The sequence below is a fragment of the Bos mutus genome, chromosome 5 (assembly GCF_027580195.1).
Source record: "Bos mutus isolate GX-2022 chromosome 5, NWIPB_WYAK_1.1, whole genome shotgun sequence".
Taxonomy (NCBI): Eukaryota; Metazoa; Chordata; class Mammalia; order Artiodactyla; family Bovidae; genus Bos; species Bos mutus.
In genome coordinates this window covers 59,851,193-59,871,480 of record NC_091621.1, presented here as the reverse complement: position 1 = coordinate 59,871,480, position 20,288 = coordinate 59,851,193, and the positions used below count along the sequence as shown (strand labels likewise).

At 37.0% G+C, this 20,288-nt stretch overlaps 1 protein-coding gene across 2 annotated transcripts in view; it reads left to right on the top strand.

Moving 5' to 3' along the window:
- Positions 1-20,288, top strand: part of TMTC2 (transmembrane O-mannosyltransferase targeting cadherins 2) — a 416,762-nt gene that overhangs the window by 342,740 nt on the left and 53,734 nt on the right. For both annotated transcript variants that reach the window (XM_070370955.1, XM_070370956.1), the window contains exons 10-11: positions 6,862-6,976; positions 19,629-19,692. In XM_070370955.1, coding sequence (XP_070227056.1) covers positions 6,862-6,976; positions 19,629-19,692 — 179 coding nt within the window. The remainder of the gene's footprint in view (positions 1-6,861; positions 6,977-19,628; positions 19,693-20,288) is intronic.

Sequence of the window (20,288 nt, the reverse complement as noted above, 5' to 3'; positions counted from 1 at the left end):
TGAACTGAACTGAACACTTAGCTTGTGCCCTTTATGTATATTTAAATTTGATTATAAAGTGAACAATGCCAAGCAATTCACCTCCATCCAGAAATGATGCAGTTTGCTTGTGGTACCTTGCACAGCTCCCTTTTCAAATTTATATACATTTTATAGTTAAACTATCTTCATAATCTCCCTTTTCCTCTGCTAGATGGAAACTGTTCCAAAAATAAATGTTGCATTTATCTTCATATCCCCATATGTTGGGTTGGATACTTTAACCTTCAGCTTGTTATTTTCACAAATGGTTGAAATTATTTCACAGTGCAATAGAATATAATAAATTTTAGACACCTTACATAGTTTGAACTTTTCTGAAATTAAATGTCTTTGAAGGTATTAATATAATTGATGTCTGGATCACTTATATTTCAAGGGAAATTCAAAGGTCTAAAGTCAGGGCCACCATGTTGCTCAACCACAAGAGGCACATTCACAGAGACATCGTTGTGAATGGTACCCTTGTGTATTATGCGTATGTGACCATTCACTGCAGCCTTGCATAAAATCACTGTGAGGTGAGAGGCTATGAATAGGCAAGCGCCTGATGACCTGCGTTGGCTAGGTTCTAACTTGGTCTGGAAGATGAAGCAGTTAGCCACATAGAGCTATGACTAGGTTAATTCAGTCCTGCCATTGAATATGTCTTTAGTAAATCCCCACTGTGTGCCAGGAATTAAGAGAGTGAGCCTCTGTAATATCGGGGGTAGAGCATACCAGGCGGAGAGAATGGAAAAAGACCCTGGTGAAGGGGTCTTTGTTACTCTGATGTGTTAGATGAACAGCAGGAGCCTAATATAGATTCAGTGAACAAGAGGGAGAGTAGTAGAAAACAAAGGAGATGAGGTCAGAGAACTGACGTAAAGGTTGAGGGTAGAACTCCGTGTTGGTCATATCAGGCAGGATAGTCCAGTGTAATGACTTTCAGCTCCCCTGAGCCAACTTTAGAATGACAGGATCCCTGACTGCTGTGTTGAGAGTTGCTGCTGCTGCTGCTGCTGCTGCTAAGTCGCTTAAGTCGTGTCCGACTCTGTTCGACCCCATAGACGGCAGCCCATGAGGCTCCCCCGTCCCTGGGATTCTCTAGGCAAGAACACTGGAGTGGGTTGCCATTTCCTTCTCCAATGCAGGAAAGTGAAAAGGGCAAGTGAAGTCGCTCAGTCGTGTCTGACTCTTAGCGACCCCATGGACTGCAGCCTACCAGGCTCCTCCGTCCATGGGATTTTCCAGGCAAGAGTACTGGAGTGGGGTGCCATTGCCTTCTCCATGTTGAGAGTAGCCTATAGAATCAGGGGCAGAAGTGCAGAGACCCATTATGAAGTTACTGCTGTTACCCAGGGGGAGAGGATGGTTTGAGACAGGGTGGTATCGGAAGTAAGACAGTTCTAGATATATTTTGATAACCTGATGTCCTCTCTAAGGGGAACTATTTTAACAAAAATTCTCTGTTAAAGATTTTCATTTGCCTTTAACCATTTTTATTTTTATTTATTTTTTATTATTTTTTTTAAATTAAGTCTTTATTGAATTTGTTACAATATTGCTTATGTTGTTTATGTCCTGGTTTCTTGGCCATAGGGCATATGGGATCTTAGCTCCCAGACCAGGGATCGAACCTGCACCCTCTGCATTGGAAGGTGAAGTGTTAACCACTGGACCAGCAGGGAAGTCCCAACCTTTAACCATTTTTCAAAGGCTGTGTACGAGTGATTTTTCCTCAAGAGAATTGGATTATCATAGCACTTACTACTAATTGTTTTAGTTCCTTAATTTAGTTGCATTGATCATAAGACTGAGTTTTTCATAATATTTTAGTGAAAAATGACAGTCCCAACTAATCTTGGGAGTTTATATGCAGAACGTCTGGAAAGCAGTCTTTGAACCTACAGCTTAAGGCCAGCTTACAATTTTATGGTTTTCTACCTTTCAGACAGCTTTTTAAATCCAGGAATTAATGAAAGATTGATCTTCACAGGCTTCTCATATTGATATGTTGGTAAAAATCGACAAAGTTCTTAAATTGTTCAGTGAGACAGTTGTCCAGAGAAGCAGCAGCACACCTCTAATGCTGAAATAGTTGAATTCAAAACTCTGAACCGCTTTCCCCCTTTCCCCTGGGAGACTACTTAAGCTCTGTATCAGGGCCTCTGGAGAAAGCTTTCTCTTTTTATTTTCTCTTCTGCCTTTCTGTACTCAAATGTATTTTTTCTTTTATAACTCTTCATCTTTTTTTTGGTCTTCATCTTTTTTTTGGTCTTTCTCCCTTTGATTGGATACAAGGAAATAAGATGATTGTAATTAACTTTGGTAAGACAAATTACAAACCAAAGAAATAATGATAAGGTATGGTAGCACAGTACACCCGGAGAACAAAATGTATTTTACTTAAATTTTTGTGGTTTCTTTATTTGAAATTCTACTCAGTTATCAAATGCAAAGAATGTGTTTGTCTACTCTATGTGAAAGAGAAATGATTTCTCAGAGATCTAGCCTGTTAGGAATAAAACTCTTAAATCTCCTCATTTTGAGTTTGAGAGAGTAAACTTACATATAGTATTTCTTATTCACATACATATGTATTTCTAGCTGTACATGTATGTAGAACCTGATCATTATGCCTGTGATGTGAGGGAGGGCATGTCACATGCAGTTGATTTCCAGAAGAGCTCAGTCAGCTAATCCTAGCTAATCACAGGCAGGAGTCCAGGGTATGGTGCAAAACATTCATTTTCTTGTTTGCATAAGACAGCTGGCTCTTAAGCTGTGGGCCCTGTACTGGCAGCATCAGTTTTCTGTAGGAACTTCTTAAAAATGTAAATCATAGGCTCTGCCCTAGACCCACTGCATCTGAAATTTTAGGAGCAGAACCTAGCTTTCTGTTTTATCAAGTCCTCAAAGTGATTGTGATATGTGCTAAAACTGGAGAACCACTGAGAAAGGCAATCTTTCAGCCTGCCCTCCTCGTTTTCTTCCTTTCCTTTCTAGCACCCTTCACTCCCTGCAGTGTCCTGACTCAATCTTGCCTCAGAATGAAAGTGAAAGTGTTAGTCATTCAGTTGTGTCAGACTCTTTGAGAGTCCATGGACTGTAGCCCACCAGGCTCCTCTGTCCCTGGGATTCTCCAGGCAAGAATACTGGAGTGGGTAGCATTCCCTTCTCCAGAGGATCTTCCCAACCCAGGGATCAATCCTGGGTCTTCCGCATTGCAGGCAGATTCTTTACCATCTGAGCCACCAGGGAAGCCTCAATCTCAGAGCCCCAATAGGAGATCCAACTCACCAAGCTTCAGGATCTGGCTCAGTCTTCATGGGCTCAATGGTCAACCTTTGTATTCTTCAGTGAAGAGTACTTCTGGCTCACTTGCTGGTATCGATCACTTCTCCTAACACTGATTCAGTGCTTTATTGTGTAAAACAGTTCACCTCCCGATAGTAATGAAGACAAGAGGATTGAGATTGCCAGCCTGTCCCATGTGCTGTAAGTGGGGCAGTCATGGTGGAACAATTCTGGTTTATTGCCCCTGTTCCAGTACAATTAACAATGCCATTCTCTTTTACTCTTGTAAGTGCTCTAGTTTAGACTGGTAAATTATATTACAGTGAACTTAAACGGGAAGCAATTCTAACACTACTGGAAAGTGGTCAAAGAAGGCTTCACCAAAAAGGAAGTGTTTTAGGAAGGAAGTGAAACATCTCCTATTATGCTAGGTGGGCAAGATAGGCAGCCTGGAGATTGGGGCAGGACAAGGCAGAGAAACCACAGAGGCTGAAGAGTTGAGGGCCAAATAAGGATGTGAAGCAGCAGGCTACACTAAGGGAAGCAGGGTAGTTCAGAGTCTGGAGCCGGGGTATGATGGAGCAATAATAGAAGAAGCTAGTAGAGGAGCAATCAAGGTAGTCTTTTAGGAGTAAGAGCAAATTTTGTTATTCCCCAATAACATATCAATTTAGGATCTTTGGATAATTATGTAGAAGAAACCTAGCATGTCTTTATTTCTTTATTTATGTTGGTTCTGTGTATTTGAAATGCTTTTTGCCCTGTTTTCCATCAATTGTGAGCTCTATTTCAAACAATTGATTACTGTATAACACAGTATAATAATAAGGTATCAATATTTTCGACTTTGGTTCAGATTTTCAAATTCACTTAAAAACACCACGTGATTCACATTGCCTGATGTTTTGTAGCTTTATCATAGAAGAACACTAACTGGTCTATTGAGATCTATGAGTTATTGCAAACAGAACGGAGGGAATTAGGCAGATACTTTACACATATGTTGTATTATTCTTTTTTTGCATGTTAATATGATGAATGAATCCTCCTGTTATAAAATTATCATATAGGAATTTTTTTTTTTGGTTACCATTTGCAGTACTAAAAATTATGTGTTTCATGTAGTTTTTGGATCTTGAAAGCTGCTACAAAGTCTGTGTTCTGTAGCAAAGCTTACCTAAACTGTAAGGAAATGTTTTTAAATATTTTAAAAATCGCCTATTTGATTTTACCCAACTAGTTAGTTACTCTTTTTTTGTTGTTGATGAACATCAGAGGTATGTTCAGCATTAGTAGAACTTGAAAGGCTTTGCCCTGGTCATTGCGTATCAACTGTCCTTTTAAGCCATCGAGTATCATTGTCTTCATCACCTAGGCTTCTTGTCTCTTCTGTCCCTCTGTTTCTGCATGGAGAGTATAGATTTCATTTTTTTCCCCCAGAACTAATACGTCTCCTTTTCCTCTTACCATCTGGAATAATAAAATAACCTTCATTATTCCATTAATTGTTGCATTTCTCTTCTATTAATACAGAATACATTTTCAGAATTAATAACTGTCTGGAAAGGAAAAGAATAATAATAAATTCCTACATTATCCTTTGTTTAAAAATCACATAAGTAATTAGTATATTTATTAATACATTTAGCTAGGTAAATAGGCCTTGAAGATAGGTAGCAATTAATATTATGTTCTAATTTTTAATCTGTAAGAAGCATAACTAACTGAAAAATGAGTTTAGCCTGGTATCCTGTTCCAAGGCATATGTGCAGAGATATTAATATTCAGTATGCTGCAGATTGTCTATTTTTTGTCCTACATTATTAAAACCTCATATACTTTAAATTGAATCTCATTTCAACAGGTCTGTAGAGTTAATGTCTACATGAATTCCTAAAGTAATACATTTTTCTATGTATCAACATAACTCCTTACAACTTGTTTTCTTAATCATTTTCTGATCCCAAAATTATGTTTGTTTTGAGAGATGAGAAAGGCGCCAAATGTTATGTGAAAAACTAAGAAAGTGATATAAAACATTTTGTAGAAACAACTAAAGGACCTCCAACTCCTGTCAAAATGTAGGATTAAAAGCCTAGGCCTGGCTTTACTCACCACTCTTTACTAGTTGAAGTTTAGAAGCTGCGCTTAAGTACAAGCAGTGACTGTGGTTGATTATAAAACCTTAAAGTAGAAAGTTTCCCCTGTATTTTAAGAACTGCCGTTTAGGTCAGAAGATCATTTGTAATATTTACAAGATAAGCAGTAAGCAAAGAATTTACCATTTTTAAAGTTTTTCAGTTTCTTTGTATGCCTTAGGACTTGCAAATCATTTTTCCAGCAATATTTCATAGTGTTAAAGTCTTGAGCTCTAAGAAAATAGGAATCTCAAAACAAACAAAAATAATAAAATTAAACAACTTTATAAGCCTGTCAATTGCCTGGGTGGTTTCTGTATACCTCTGTCCTCCCTTGATTTGATTTTCATTTGATTATCTGTATCAGATAAGGCTTAACATCATTACTTTTGCTGGTAGTAAATTCTTACCTATAGAAAGCAGCCTGTTCTCTCTGTGCATATTTACAGCCTTAAAACTGGTCCCAATTCTTTTCACCTTTCTTTGCCTTTACAGTATGATTTTGGGGTAGCATCATACAACAGTTCTTGAGAGAGAGTTTTGAAGAATTGTGTGGCTCTATCTGCAATAATTTTAACCTTGCAGAGCTGACCTGAAAGTAATCTCAAAAATCTGAATTTGTGAATATTCTTGTGTGTTTAGTAGTCAATCTATAAGATAATACTAAGCCAACCTTTCTATGTTTCTATTCAATAATTTTAGTGTTACTTAGATAAGGAAATAAATGTATCTTAATATGGGTAGCACTGTGCATATGCATCAGAGACAAAAGCTGCTTTAAAGGACCAGTAATTAAAATCAACTCAACTTATTGTCATATATCTTTTTTTCCTACAAAGCAACTCTCACCTTAGAGTCTCAGAGGTTTATAGCTAATAATTAAATTTTACACTAGTGATGCAACATAATGATTATAGTGACTTACATAGGTGAAACTAATGTTTAAACCAGTTGATGAGTGGCTTATTGAAATATATTTCACCTGAGCTATAGATTTGGCACAACTAACATAGTGCTTTAATCCCCACTTTGACCATCAGAAAACTAAAATCTTCCCAGAAATTTTTTTGTTTTGTTATACCTAAAAAAATAAATATATTTTTTTTACCTATTTGTAACATACCTTTAAATCTGTTCATTTTATTTCTTCTTCAATAATCTGTGGAGGATTTTTAAGAAAAAAAAGTGTTAATGTAACAGATTTGGCACACTTCAGTATTCTGCAGTTAAGGGAAGGGCGTATAAAGTATGCCTGAATAATGAGCATGTAGATGTGCGGCACCCATAAATCTTAGCTTTGTGTCACCTTTACCACAGTTCTTAGATTTTTCTCTATAGCAGCTTTAGTTGTTTCACAGGACTATTATTTTCTAGGTTTCAGCTCACTTGACTTCATGCTTTGCAGGTCAGTTTCTTCTGGAAGAAGCCCGCCTCATAGAAGCAGCTGAGATGGCAAAAAAAGCAGCTGAGCTGGACAGCACAGAGTTTGATGTTGTCTTCAATGCCGCCCACATGCTCAGGTTAGTTTTTGCTACTGTACCTGAAAAGACTACACTGTAGCTTTAAACCTATTAATATAATTTATTCAATTATACTAATTCCCCTTTTTGTAAGTACCACCTTACACTACATTCCAAAATGAATTATGCTGCTTAACCATGTTAAAATCAGTTGGGTCTATTTAATTCATTATGATTTATGTGCCCAGTATATAGGGTATATGAGAGTTTAGGATTCTCTGAAAATTGAGACCCTTTTCCATTAAAAAATTATTGTCCATAAAATACAGAAGGAAAGCTGCAAAATTGATATTAATAATTGTCTAATTAAATGTCTCTAAGACAGAACATTGTGTCAGTTAGTCAACTGCATCTCAGTATTTGTATTTTTTTATTAATTATTTTGAATGTGGCACATGAACACATTATGCTTGATAGTAGAGAGGATTATCAAATATAAATATATTGAAGGCCTATCAAATTCTCAAATGAGCCTATAATTAACACTGTTGTTATGTGTTGAAGTGGTATGTTTTTAGACCTATTTATGCATCTCTTCTCAGAAATATTGTTTTGAAGACTAATTACAATAATTCAAAACAAGTAAAAGGCATATGAACAGTTTTTTGTATCAATATAAAATGAAAGTGAATGCATTAAAGAAGGATGTTTTTAAGAAACTCGAATGATTTATACAGTTGTTCAAAAAGCATTATTTATTCTATTAGCCATGTGTACACCACTTCTCACATGTGGTTCCTTGAAATCCACTCCAAAGTCTCCATGCAGATGCTTCCTTAGGTAACATTGCACGATGGCTCAGAGCCTAGCTTCTAGGAAGTTTCTGATTACGTAGATCACTCTTACCTGGGAAGAAGAATAACAGAATTGGTCCACGTTTGGATGTTTTTAAAACGTGGACTTTTGAGAAAAATAGAGGAACATTTAAAAATAAAAATTTTTTGAGATGATTGTAGATTTGCATGCAGTTAAGAAACAACACAGAGAGATCCCTATACAATTTATCCACTTTCCCGGATGGTGATATTTCGTAGAACTACCATACAGTATCAAAACCGGTATTTTGACATTGATACTAATGTACTGGCTTCCCCAGTTTTATTATGCCATTGTGTGTATCTGTGTGTGTTTAGTTTTGTGTGCTTTTATTACACATACCAGTTTGTGTATCCATCATTCCAGTCAAAATACAGACGATTTGCATCGCCACAAGCATCCTGTCCTTTTATAATCACATACCCACCAGGAACCAATATTTAAAGCAAGTTTTATAAATTACTTTGAGATTTTATTTATAATTTGAGATTATTAATGTAACTATATCTTAGAGGAAACCACTAAGATTTCCTCCTTGGCTTTTAATAAATTTTTAATAAGAAATTCAGAGTCTGAGAGGAAAAAGAATACTGTGAGGTTTCAGTTGAATACTCTCATTTCACATTAATGCTTAGCATTCCTAAAGCAGATACTTTCAAAGAGAAATCAGGATTCAATAAACTATTGGTATATTTAAAAAATATATTGTAACCAGTTTGCAAGAACCTTCACTGGAAGGATAATTTTTTTAAAAGACAAGTTTAATATGCATGACAAGGTCAGGTGCTGTGATGGGAAGGGGACTTTCTGTTCTTCATGAATAAAACACTATGCTTTTAATCACAATAAACCATTTACAAGAATGTGCATGCACATGTTTCTAGATGCTAATTCATCTTAATCATAATAGATACTTTCATCAACAAGGCATTTTGCTACATATTAAATCAATATCTGAAATTCAAGGTCTACCAATATTCGTTATAAGAACAATTACAAAAAAGGTCCTTGTTAAATATATCACTTGTAATTTTTCCTTAGTTACCGTAGTGCTAGAAACCAGTGGAAAGTTTTATTATACATTGGCAGTATGGCAATTCTTAGGATTTATTTTTCAAAACCTCTCTAGCTTTCTGCAGTATGCATTGCTTATCAAGTTGCATTCAGTCAGTGCCTTCCTATCGTGATTGTGAGTATGACCACTGCAGCCTGCCCACATCCTGTTCAACCTGGTGGCAGCTCCTGTGAATGTGTTTGCTTATTTTTTCAGCTCTGTCAAATTCAAGTATTTCTTGAATGCTTACTGTACAAGCTGAACACCAGCCTCTTCCCTTATTAATCAAGAACATTTAGGGGTTTTCTGAAAAATAATAAGAAAGGCTATTGGTTTTCCCTTGAATGCAGCCTTATCAAAATGGTTAGCTGTCAAGAATTTGCTTATTCAGTGTTGCATCTGATATTTCCCTTGGTAATGCCACATTGTGGTAAATTGAGTTTGATGTTAATTTTTCCTCAAGAACACTGTTCTTTCATAAGATATTTAGGAGACAGAATTGGCAAGGTTTGGTGATAAATTGGATGTAAGGGAAAGGGCAGAAGTCTGCCTGACTGTGTCTTGAATTAATGGTTGACCTAAGATCCAAAATCAGCAATTTAAGAAATGTGAGAGTTCAAGACATGATTTGAGGCATCCTCATTTAACTTCCCTTTCCTAGGCTAACTCCCAGTGAGTTGACCCAAGGAATCTATTAATTATTCCCCCAGAAGAAACTAGATTGGAAGGGCCCATCAAGGGGAAAGTCTATCTTATTCAGACCTTCAAGAGGCTATAAATTTGCAAAATTTCTAAAAGACTCATTTTAATTGTCAATAATAGATGAAGATCTTTTTCTGTAGAATTAGAACATTTCTAATTAACCCACTCCAGTATTCTTGCCTGGAGAATCCCATGGACAGAGGAGCCTGGCAGGCTGCAGTCCATGGGGTTGCAAGAGTTGGACATGACTTAGCAACTAAACCACCACCTCCAATTTCTATTGTCAAGGTGATTCACAAGAGCACTACATGTGGAAGTATTAATGCTGCTCACCAAATATATTTGGCCTTCTGACTTGAAGAAACATAACGGGACTGCACTTGCCTGACTTCTCCCAGTTGAAGGCCTCCCTGGGTCTTTCTGGGTCACTGAAATGTGTGTGAATGTGATGTGTGCTACTTTCAAGCCAAAATTGTAGGAGTCAGTAGAAACAGATCCTGGAATAATCAATGGGAGACAAACCTCCCGTCTCAACTGCATTAGATAGGTTGAATGAGTGCAAAATAAATTTTGTCCCTTCACTAAGGTTTAGGATGTGTCTATTATCGAAGTGTAATCTAACCTGTCCGAACTGAATGTATCTGTGAAAATAAAATAGGATGTTGAAAAGAGGGGTCTTATAACGTCAGAAAAATTTACTCAGTGATTAATAGGATCTCTGAGTTTATGACTACAGTGGTGGCAATGTAAAATTCATAGATAATTTAAATAGAAATTAGATATATTCCCAGAACTTAATGAGAAACACTAAAAATATGAAAATGATGACTGAAAGGATAAAAGATTGGAGGATAGAATGAGAATGATGTATACACAGTAGTTATATATATATATATGTATTTGTATAATTAAGTATAGCATACAACTGTGTACATATAGTTATATATACATATATATACATATATATACATATATACATACATACATGCATGTAATATGTATACATGTACATGTACACATGTAATCTGTGATACTTTTGTCTGTATATATAAATATGTGTATATAATTATATGCTCTTATATGTGGCATAAAAATGAAAAAGTGAAGTGCTAGTCTCTCAGTTGTGTCCAACTCTTTGCTACTCCATAGATTGTAGCCCCCCCAGGGTCCTCAGTCAACAGAATTCTCCAGGCAAAAATACTGGAGTGGATAACCATTCCTTTCTCCAGGGGATATTCCCACCCCAGGCACTGAACCTGGGGCTCCTGCACTGCAGGAAGATATTTTATCATCTGAGGGACCAGAGAAGCCCACATATGGCAGACATACACATATAATTGTATTTGTTATATAGATGTTAATGTAAATAGAAAATATTTGAAGGAGAACCTAGAGCAGATAAACAATTATCAACAGTTAGACAAAATTTCCAAGATAGGATGAAGGTCTTTAATCATCATATTAGAAGTCAAATTAATGAAAAGAGATCTACTCCTAAACTTATCTTCTTGTTTGAGTCACTGTTTTTAGTTGCTCACTAAAGAATCCACTCTTGCCAGTTTAAACAGAAACAGGATTTATTGTAGAGATTTATTGCAGAGAATTCTACAGGCTCTTCTGACAAGACTGAGAGTACTCTACATAACCAGAAATAATTTCTACTGCCTAGCTTTCCTTGCGAGAGAAGGCAGTGGCAACCCACTCCAGTACTCTTGCCTGGAAAATCCCATGGACCTCCTGGTAGGCTGCAGTCTATGGGGTCGCTAAGAGTCAGACACGACTGAGTGACTTCACTTGCCCTTTTCACTTTCCTGCATTGGAGAAGGAAATGGCAACCCACTCCAGTGTTCTTGCCTGGAGAATCCCAGGGACGGGGGAGCCTGCTGGGCTGCCGTCTATGGGGTCGCACAGAGTCGGACACGACTGAAGCGACTTAGCAACAGCAGCAGCAGCAGCTTTCCTTGCAGCACAGCACATTTTAGAATCCAGAGCTCTGTTGTCATCACCCACAAGGAACCAAGAAGAGCAAGCACCACATTCACGAGATGATTCTTCTGGGTGCAGCTGCCCTCCCCCCCATTCCCCCACCCCCAGCCCATTATGCTTACTTCTGACTTTGACTCTTATGAGGTTGCATCTGATTGATGGAACTTGAGTTTTGTGCTGATACTTTGGCTGGAAGAAAGCTGGAAGATGAGGGAATTTCTGGCTTTTGCCTTGTTTGGGAAGACAGGATCCACATTTTGGCTAATTACTAAATATATTTCCAGGAAGAGTGATCACAGATGTTGAAGGCCTCACATAATATTAGAACATTGACTACACGTGTTGACATTTTTAGTACTTAAAATGGAAAAGGAAAAAGTAATGGATGTTTCCAGATGAGAGCATTAAAAAAAAAAAAAAAAGCATATTGGTTATCATCAAAGGAAAATATCAAAGGAATTTAAAATACTAAAACTCAGTAGAGCTATGTCTATAGAGTTGTGAAAGGAAAGTATTGAATCAATTATTCTGTTAGAAGCATTTTGTATGAATGAATTTATTCAGTGTTCTCCCAGAACTGGAAGCTTGAAAGCACACAAGGATATTTGACACCTGAGAGGAAGTATTGAGATGCTGAAAACAAATTTAACTTATTCCCAGCATCCATGGGCTGTGATGAAAAGCTTTTTTTTTTTTTTTTAATCCACTTATAGGGTAATGAAGGAACAAAAGTAGCATTTATTCAAATACCTCCTGTCTACCTGGACTATATTTTACATTTTATGTGTCACCTTCTTAATTATAATTGCACATATATGAAGAAGATATTTATATTCCCATTTTACAGATGAAGATGCTGAGGCTCAATGTTAGTTGTTATTTCCCACGGTTGGTAAAGCTGGGGTTTATGCTTAGCATATTCTGGCCAGGTTTAATACTGTTTTCACCGTGTCCCATTGGCTCCCTCACATCTTTATAACTGAGCAATTACCTAGAAGCTGTGACTCCTGAATTTACTGATGGAAAAAGGATTTACAGGGAGTAACAGATTTTCAAATATGTAAATCCTAAATAGTAAGATTCTTCCAATATTATTAAATTACCCTTTATGATACATTTTATAAAATAGATTTATAGTCATAGGAGAGTGAACTCCAAATTTGTACTTAGAGATGTTAAGTTTTTAGACATATCATCTTAGGATAGTGTCATACTGCTGAGATAACTGCAGTTCCCTTTTTTCCAGGTCTAAGGGTCCAAGTTGTCACTGCTTCCTAAGTAAGAAAGGCAGAACTACACTGTACCAAGGGGTTTCCAATGTTTCCCTGATTTTTAGAGAGCAGAGTGAATATTTGAGAAACAATTGTTATCTTTTGGTTTTCATTCTCAAATAATTTTACTGGAAGTGACATAAAATTGAAGTTCTTAAGGGATAAAGGAACAAAGATTATTTTCTCAGAGCAGATTATGAATACCCACACACACATACATGCACACATATGTTGGATGTTGGAAATATCTCCAAGGCCCTCTGGGTCATATGCTTTCTTCTTTAATACCTTAGCAAATGATCAGAGACCACTTGAAAAGTTACTGGGTTTTCCATTTATAAATTGTACTTTTCTGACCATTTTTGGTCAGGAGGGGCTTGTTTCAACTAGGTTGTAATGGGTTGTAAGGTCTTTAAAGTAAAGGGGCGTGTCAGGGACTCCCCCTGCTGGTCCAGTGGTTAAGACTCGCTTACATCACAGAGTTCACAGGTTCAATCCATGATCAGGGAACTGAGATCACACATGCCTCACAGCCAAAAAGTTAAAAAAAAAAAAAAAGTAAATAGGGCCAAGAAATTAAAAACAAAAACTGTTCAAAGAGGCATGGCAGATGAGGTTGAAGGAAGGTAGGCATCTTCCTTCTCCATGCCTTTCAGACATTAAAGTATGTGTGAGTCATGAATCACTAAAGATCTTGTTACACCACCTGTTCTAGTTAGGATATGTAGGTGGTACCTGAGGTTTTACCCTTCCAGAGAAAGTCCCAGGCGATGCTTATGATGTTGGTTCTTGGACCTCTCCTATAAGGAAGTTCTAGCTTGCCTGTCCTTTCATCCCTCTCAACCCAGTCTCTCCACCCAAGCATTACATCTTGAATATAAGTACTATATGGGAATATTGTAGTGGACATTACCAATACACGTTTCCTCATTTCCTCTCTTTTTATTGTGTAATCTTTACAGATACAGGCTTAACCTGTCCTTCACAGCCCTGAAAGATTGGAGGCCATTAAAGAATGGGCTGACACTCTTACAGGACATCAAGAAATGTCTAACTTTAAGGAATTATTTTGTAAAACTAAAACATCAACAAAGTCTTTTCTTCTGTTACTGCTACATTTCCACTTTGCCTCTCTCTCCTTGATATTTAGCATTGAGATGGATGCCTACAGACCATGAGGCCACTTTTGGTTTCTTGACTGAGAGTTTTCATTTGAGAATCCTTGATGATCATTAACAGTTTATTCTAGGAGTTTCATTGCAAGGATTTTTTCTGCTCCATTATTTTTACATATATGTGACTCTGATTTTGCTATTTTAAGATTTTCCATACATTTTTATATCCTTGTTTATTTTAGTTCTACATCTATTCCTACCATACATTGATCAACTAGAATTAAAATGTGGCTCTGCTTTGAGTAACTTAAAGCTAAATGTAAGTTTAGCAAGTTGGCAAAAACCCAGGAAACCTCAGCTACTGTTTCACTCTACTTTCATGATATAGGGAACAAACAGCTCTCTAGTTAAAAAAAAAAAAAAAAAGCTCATAATTTATTCTTGAACATGATCACCAAGACTAATAAAATATTGTCTTTTATATGAGTCAAATAGTGATTATTATCCACATTAAATAATTTTAATTCAAAATCGGCCATTCACAAGCATTAATAATTGTAGTTAAAGAGAGTCTTCTAAATGCTACTTGAGTTTTTATTTTCTGTATTCTCAAAGAAGTCATTTTAAATTTACCAACTTTCACAGAATACATAAAAATGTAGGTAATTATAAATAATTCTTTAATTAGATTCTCCTCAAACATTTTACAGGACATGTTAAGTTGTTGTTTCATCACATAATCGATCCCCAGATTTCTTTTATACATATCTTGTCAGAATATTGAGTCCTAAACCTGTGTTCTAAAAGACACTTTTCTGTCATAAAATAATATCAGAGAGAAGAATTATAATGTGAAATTTATTTCTTTATTTTTAGCATGTAAGCTTCATAGTCCCTTGTACAAAAATAGAATTCCATAGTAATCAAATGATGATATTTGTTTGTGACTTTTGTTACTATCTGTTTCAACTCCGAGCCTGTCTTTTCACTGATGGCAGAAAAACTGAATCTAAAGACCAAAAATACAATTAGCCCAATCCAGTGATTTCTTCAGAAGTCAAGGTTTACTTCATAGTCGAGTTTACAAATACCATCTGGCTTTTTCTACCTCCTATCTTTTCTGGCCCCCAGAGGCCACAGGTCAGAGAAAAAGGGCCTTACATATATGATGGGCAGGAGTTAATAGTAAGAAAGAAGCCTCTGTATGAGTCTGCAGTTGATGTCTATTGTTGGCGTAGTGATTAACTCTTTATTCTCTAGATAAGGGACATAATGTACTTTCCTGGTGGCTCGGTGGTAAAGAATCCACGTGCCAATGCAGGAGACTCAGGAGACAGGGGTTCAGTCCCTGGGTGGGGAATATCCCTTGGAGGAGGAAATGACAACTCACTGTAGTATTCTTGCCTGAAAAATTCCATGGACAGAAACGTTTAGTGGGCAGCTGTCCATGGGGTTCACAAAGAGTTGGGCAAATCTGAGCACACGTGCATAGGGGACATAATGCTGACCCAAGGTGACATGTTCGATGAGGACAGTCACCCGTCTGGACTTAGTGTACTTTCCTGGTAAGAGTAATTTTTCTTCCTCACTGTCTCATTCCTGATTTTTTAAAATGTACTGTGGCCAGAATACAAGGGTGTCTGCATATGGCCTGGGAGATCTCTTGGCAGAGCCAACTGCTTTCCCTGTGACACATTCTGAGTCTTCTACTTGGACATAATAGGAAACTTAGGGTTCCATTTCCTGTCTAATTGTGATCTCACACACCCCTGCCGCCAAAAATAGGAGATCGTGGGGGTAAGAAAGTGAGTATCCAAACGCTGTTCTTGCTTTTTCTCATTCCCTAGTTCCTTGCCTCCCCCATTTTTGGGAGAGGGTGAGGTTCATAGTGCAAAACATCATATCATGCATTTCATCATTCTCAAACTGTTCTTTGCTCAACTGTGTCTGGTAATTTGGGAGTTAGGGTCATGCAGGAAGTAAAACCTGTCATTGCAAATGTTCTCCATATTTTCACTGTTTCGAATCTCATTTCTTACATTTAAATCATTGCTTTTAAATCATAATAATCAAATAACATGTTTTATTCCTTTCTTAGTATTTGATGTGGGAACTGGTGAGGTCATCTGCCACAGAGCAATGTATCACATGTCCTTCTGATATATCTGATGCTTACAGAGATATCTGCCTGACCTTGTGGTTCAGATATTTTGCTTTAGAGTCCTTGATTTCGAGCTCAACCATTTACCAGCTGTGTTAACTTGGGGGATGTCAACTTCTCTAAACCTAATTTTACTCGTCTTTGAAATGTGGTTAATAATAGCAGTCAGTTCATGGTACTGATGTAACTGGCAAATGCAGTAATCAATTCATGGAATTTGATAAATGATAGATAATTTAGTGTCCCAGGAAAGAAATAGTGAACAAAGAAAAAATACGGGTATACAGGAAAAACATATTTTATCAGCTTCTTTAAATAGTTTGATCCCAGTAATCCTGGGAATCTGAGTCCTGTAATCAGTCTTTAACAACAGTGGTTAAGTTTCTAGACAATATTTACTAGAATCCCCTAAGCAATTAGCAGAATATTGCTAATTTCCTCGATTTTCAAATGTTGATTAATGATTTAATCATTTTAGCAATTAAGATTTATTAAGTACTCCCTGGATGCTTCTTGCAGAGGGGAGTATACAGTATAGCTTACGCCATAAAGTAGACATTGGACAGCTCCTCATGAGTTTTCTTTGTAGAGAGTATAACAAGCATATACATGAAGATTGAGTGGGTAGAGCTGATGCAGCTGTTTTCCCCACAGTTTTACATGTGTTTCCATAAATGCCTAATAACTAGTCAGTAAAAGCCATTTAATATTAGAAGCAAAGTCCAAGAGTCAAAATTAATTTTCACAATTATATAGCAAATATAATAATCCCTACTATTTATATTTTTATTAAATGGAATATCATTAATTCAACTTCTGGCTTAATAGACTAAGTCATCTAGATTTGTCCTTTGCGATTTCAAAAGACTGAAGACAGGGAAGGCTTGATAGACTGATAACCCTTTTAGGGGAAGAAACCTTTTTCAGTTGCATCGATTATTATTTTAAAGGCATTTTACCCAGAGAATTCCTTAGTTCCACTTTTGATCCTTATCTACCTCATGACTTTGAATGTCCATAAGATGAATATTAATGATAGCCATACTTTCTATATTTGACATACACTGGTTTATCTTGCTTCAAAGTGACCTACTTCTTTGTGGTATTAAGTTACTCTAATTTCCTACCTCCATGCCATTTATTTTGCTCTGGAGAAAACCTTTCCAGGGCATGACCTAATGAATTCTGGTTCAAATTTCCAAATGAGTCTGAACCAAAGTGATCTTATAATTTGGTTGAAGGAACCTTCATTAAATACCCTAGCGAGAGAATTTTTACAGTTTCATACCAGGCTAAAGCACTTTTCATGACATATTGAAATTGAACTTCAACGTTTATGAGAATATAAATCGCAGAGGCACATTGTAACATGTCGTGAGTCCAGTAGACTCTTAAGTCAAGGGTTTTTACTTTCTCATAACCCCATTAAAAATAGCAATGTTTCTAATTATTTTCCTTTAAAAATTAGAAAAATATGTCCTGCTCTCTGGAGAAATGTTGTCTTCACTTATTCCCATAATTTTTATGGTTGCATGGTATATGTCTTTATAGTTTTTATGTGGCCTGACCAAAGTGCAAATTCAATTTTATAGGTATGCCCAGTATGCCTTCTCTTTTAAAGAGAGTAGTAGCTTTCTAGTTGAAAAGGTTAATTTTTGTTTATTTTCTTTATTCCTGGCCTCTTTGCAATCTTCTTATCTCAAAAGCTTCTTCATGTCACAGTTTCAAGAGAACTCCATTTATTGCAGGACCTCAAGGCATTAACTACTATTGTTCATGTTATAACTGTGCTGTACATATATCTAAAGCTGAATTTGTCTTTTTTCTATAGCGTCTCTTTTGTACTCCACAAGTATGCTCACCAGACTGCAGTGCAACCTGCAAGGGCTTCTAACTCTTATTATCTACTGTTTTAGAAGGTTTTCTGAAAGCAGCATGGCATGATCATAAAACGTACTGTTTTCTGTTTGTTTTTAATATTTTATTTCTTTCTTTGACTGTACCACGTGGGATGTGATCCCTTAGGTCCCTGTACCAGGGATTGAACCCATGCACCCTGCTTCGAAGTGCAGAGTCTTGAACACTGGACTGCCGTGGAAGTCCCAAACATGCCGTGTTTTGATGGCTTATTGACTGGACTTCCTGGAAATTCAAGACATTTGATTTCTTCTATTAACCAGTTGGCTGAAGCAACGAGTTTGCTGTGAATTGCAAGAATAGACAATGCACAACCTATAAAGTTTAGTGTACATCTTATTTGTGTCAGTCAACTGTGACAGTCATGGTATTTTGTGGTAATTAAGAAAAACTGTTGCTATTTGAAGGCTGTGGGAACTGCAGAATTCAAGACAGGCTGGAAGCCTGAATCAGTAGGAAATAAGGTAGCCTCAGGCTCTTCCTGGAAGAAAGCAGGACATCCAATTACAGTTCTTTGCCAGAAGAGTCTGAAAGGACATAGCCCTGTTGCCTCCACCATTGTGAGCAGTTCTAACTGTTTCTTCATCTTACAGCCATTTGCTCAGGAATCAAGGTCCTAAGCAAGAACATCCCTTTAGCTCAGGCTGCGTCACCTGCCTACCCTTGTGGCCAGAGAGCAAAGAGAGGGAGAGGCTGACTTTTTTTTTGGTAGACTACAGACATTGAAAGTTTCTTCTCCTGAACTGAAAAGAAAGTAACTTTATAGATAGATACAGATTAAAAAAAAAAAAAAAACTGCAAGCATTTATGATTTTCATAAAACAAAAAGAGCTAGATAGTAATCTTGACAATTTATTTTTAAAAATAAGGGTTTTTCTGGAACATCGTATTGAAGCAGGAGAATCTTAACCCTGTAACATATTATCTTGTTTGTCTTGGAAAAGAAAAATGACATTTCTAATGTCTCATGTGTAAATTTACAGTAATATCTGCTGAAAAGGATTAGGCTGAGATACTGAGATATTACTTACAATGCCTAAAAGATCATGACAAAGTACATTATTTGTTGTTTAGTCGCTGAGTCATATCTGACTCTTTCTGTGACTCCATGGATTGTAGCCCTCAGGCTCCTCTGTCCTTGGGGTTTCCCAGGAAAGAATACTGGAGTGGGTTTCCACTTCCTTCTCAAGGGATCTTCCCAATCCAGAGATTGAACTTGCATCTCCTGAATTGCAGATTCTTTTACTTCTGAGCCACCCTGGAAGCTCCAGAAGTACAGTACGTGCATTCAATTTTTCATTATCCTTTTCTGCTTAGTCAGCTTATTATTTGATTGACATGGCTTGTGGCTCAGCTGGTAAAGAATCTGCCTGCAATGTGGGAGACCTAGGTTCGATCCCTGGGTTGGGAAAATCCCCTGGAGAAGGGAAAGGCTACCCACTCTAGTATTCTGGAGAATTCCATGGACTATAAAGTCCATGGGGTCACAAAGAGTCAGACATGAATGAGTGACTTGCCCTTTCACTTTGTGATTTTTTTAAAGTTAATATTATTTTGCTGCATAATGATTCTGTTCATCAGTCTGAAATTTGAAGTAACTAATATAGTTTGATGTTTTTCTCTTTAACAGACAGGCTAGCCTCAATGAAGCAGCTGAGAAGTATTATGATCTGGCAGCCAGACTGCGGCCTAATGTAAGTACCTTCCTAATGAGAAGCACTACACAAAGATAGATTCACAGCATGTGAGAGTTATAGACATAGAAGCCTTGTGATACTGGAGTTTTTTCTCTCTGATGTCTTATTTTGAATACATGCTAAATGGCTGATTCAACCATAAAATCTGCCAGTCATTTTGCTGTTTACTATCCTGTGTAAAGCACTGTATATTTTTATCATTTGAATACAGGTTTTAGCACTATTAAATATTCTGCATTTGGATGACTATTAACATAAGTTCTTTGAAAGTATTTTTGCTGTGATATTACATACCTCTGGATTTCCTAACCTCTCACTGATTCTTGCATGTGGTCAAACCTCAAGCTGTGTTCAGTTCAGTTCAGTCGCTCAGTCGTGTCTTGACTCTGCAACCTCATGGTCTGCAGCACGCCAGGCCTCCCTGTCCATCACCAACTCCCAGAGCCTACTCAAATTCATGTCCATTGAGTTGGTGATGCCATCCATCCTCTGTCGTCCCCTTCTCCTCCCACCTTCAATCCCTCCCAGCATCAGGGTCTTTTCCAATGAGTCTGCTCTTCGTGTAAGGTGGCCAAAGTGTTGGAGTTTCAGCT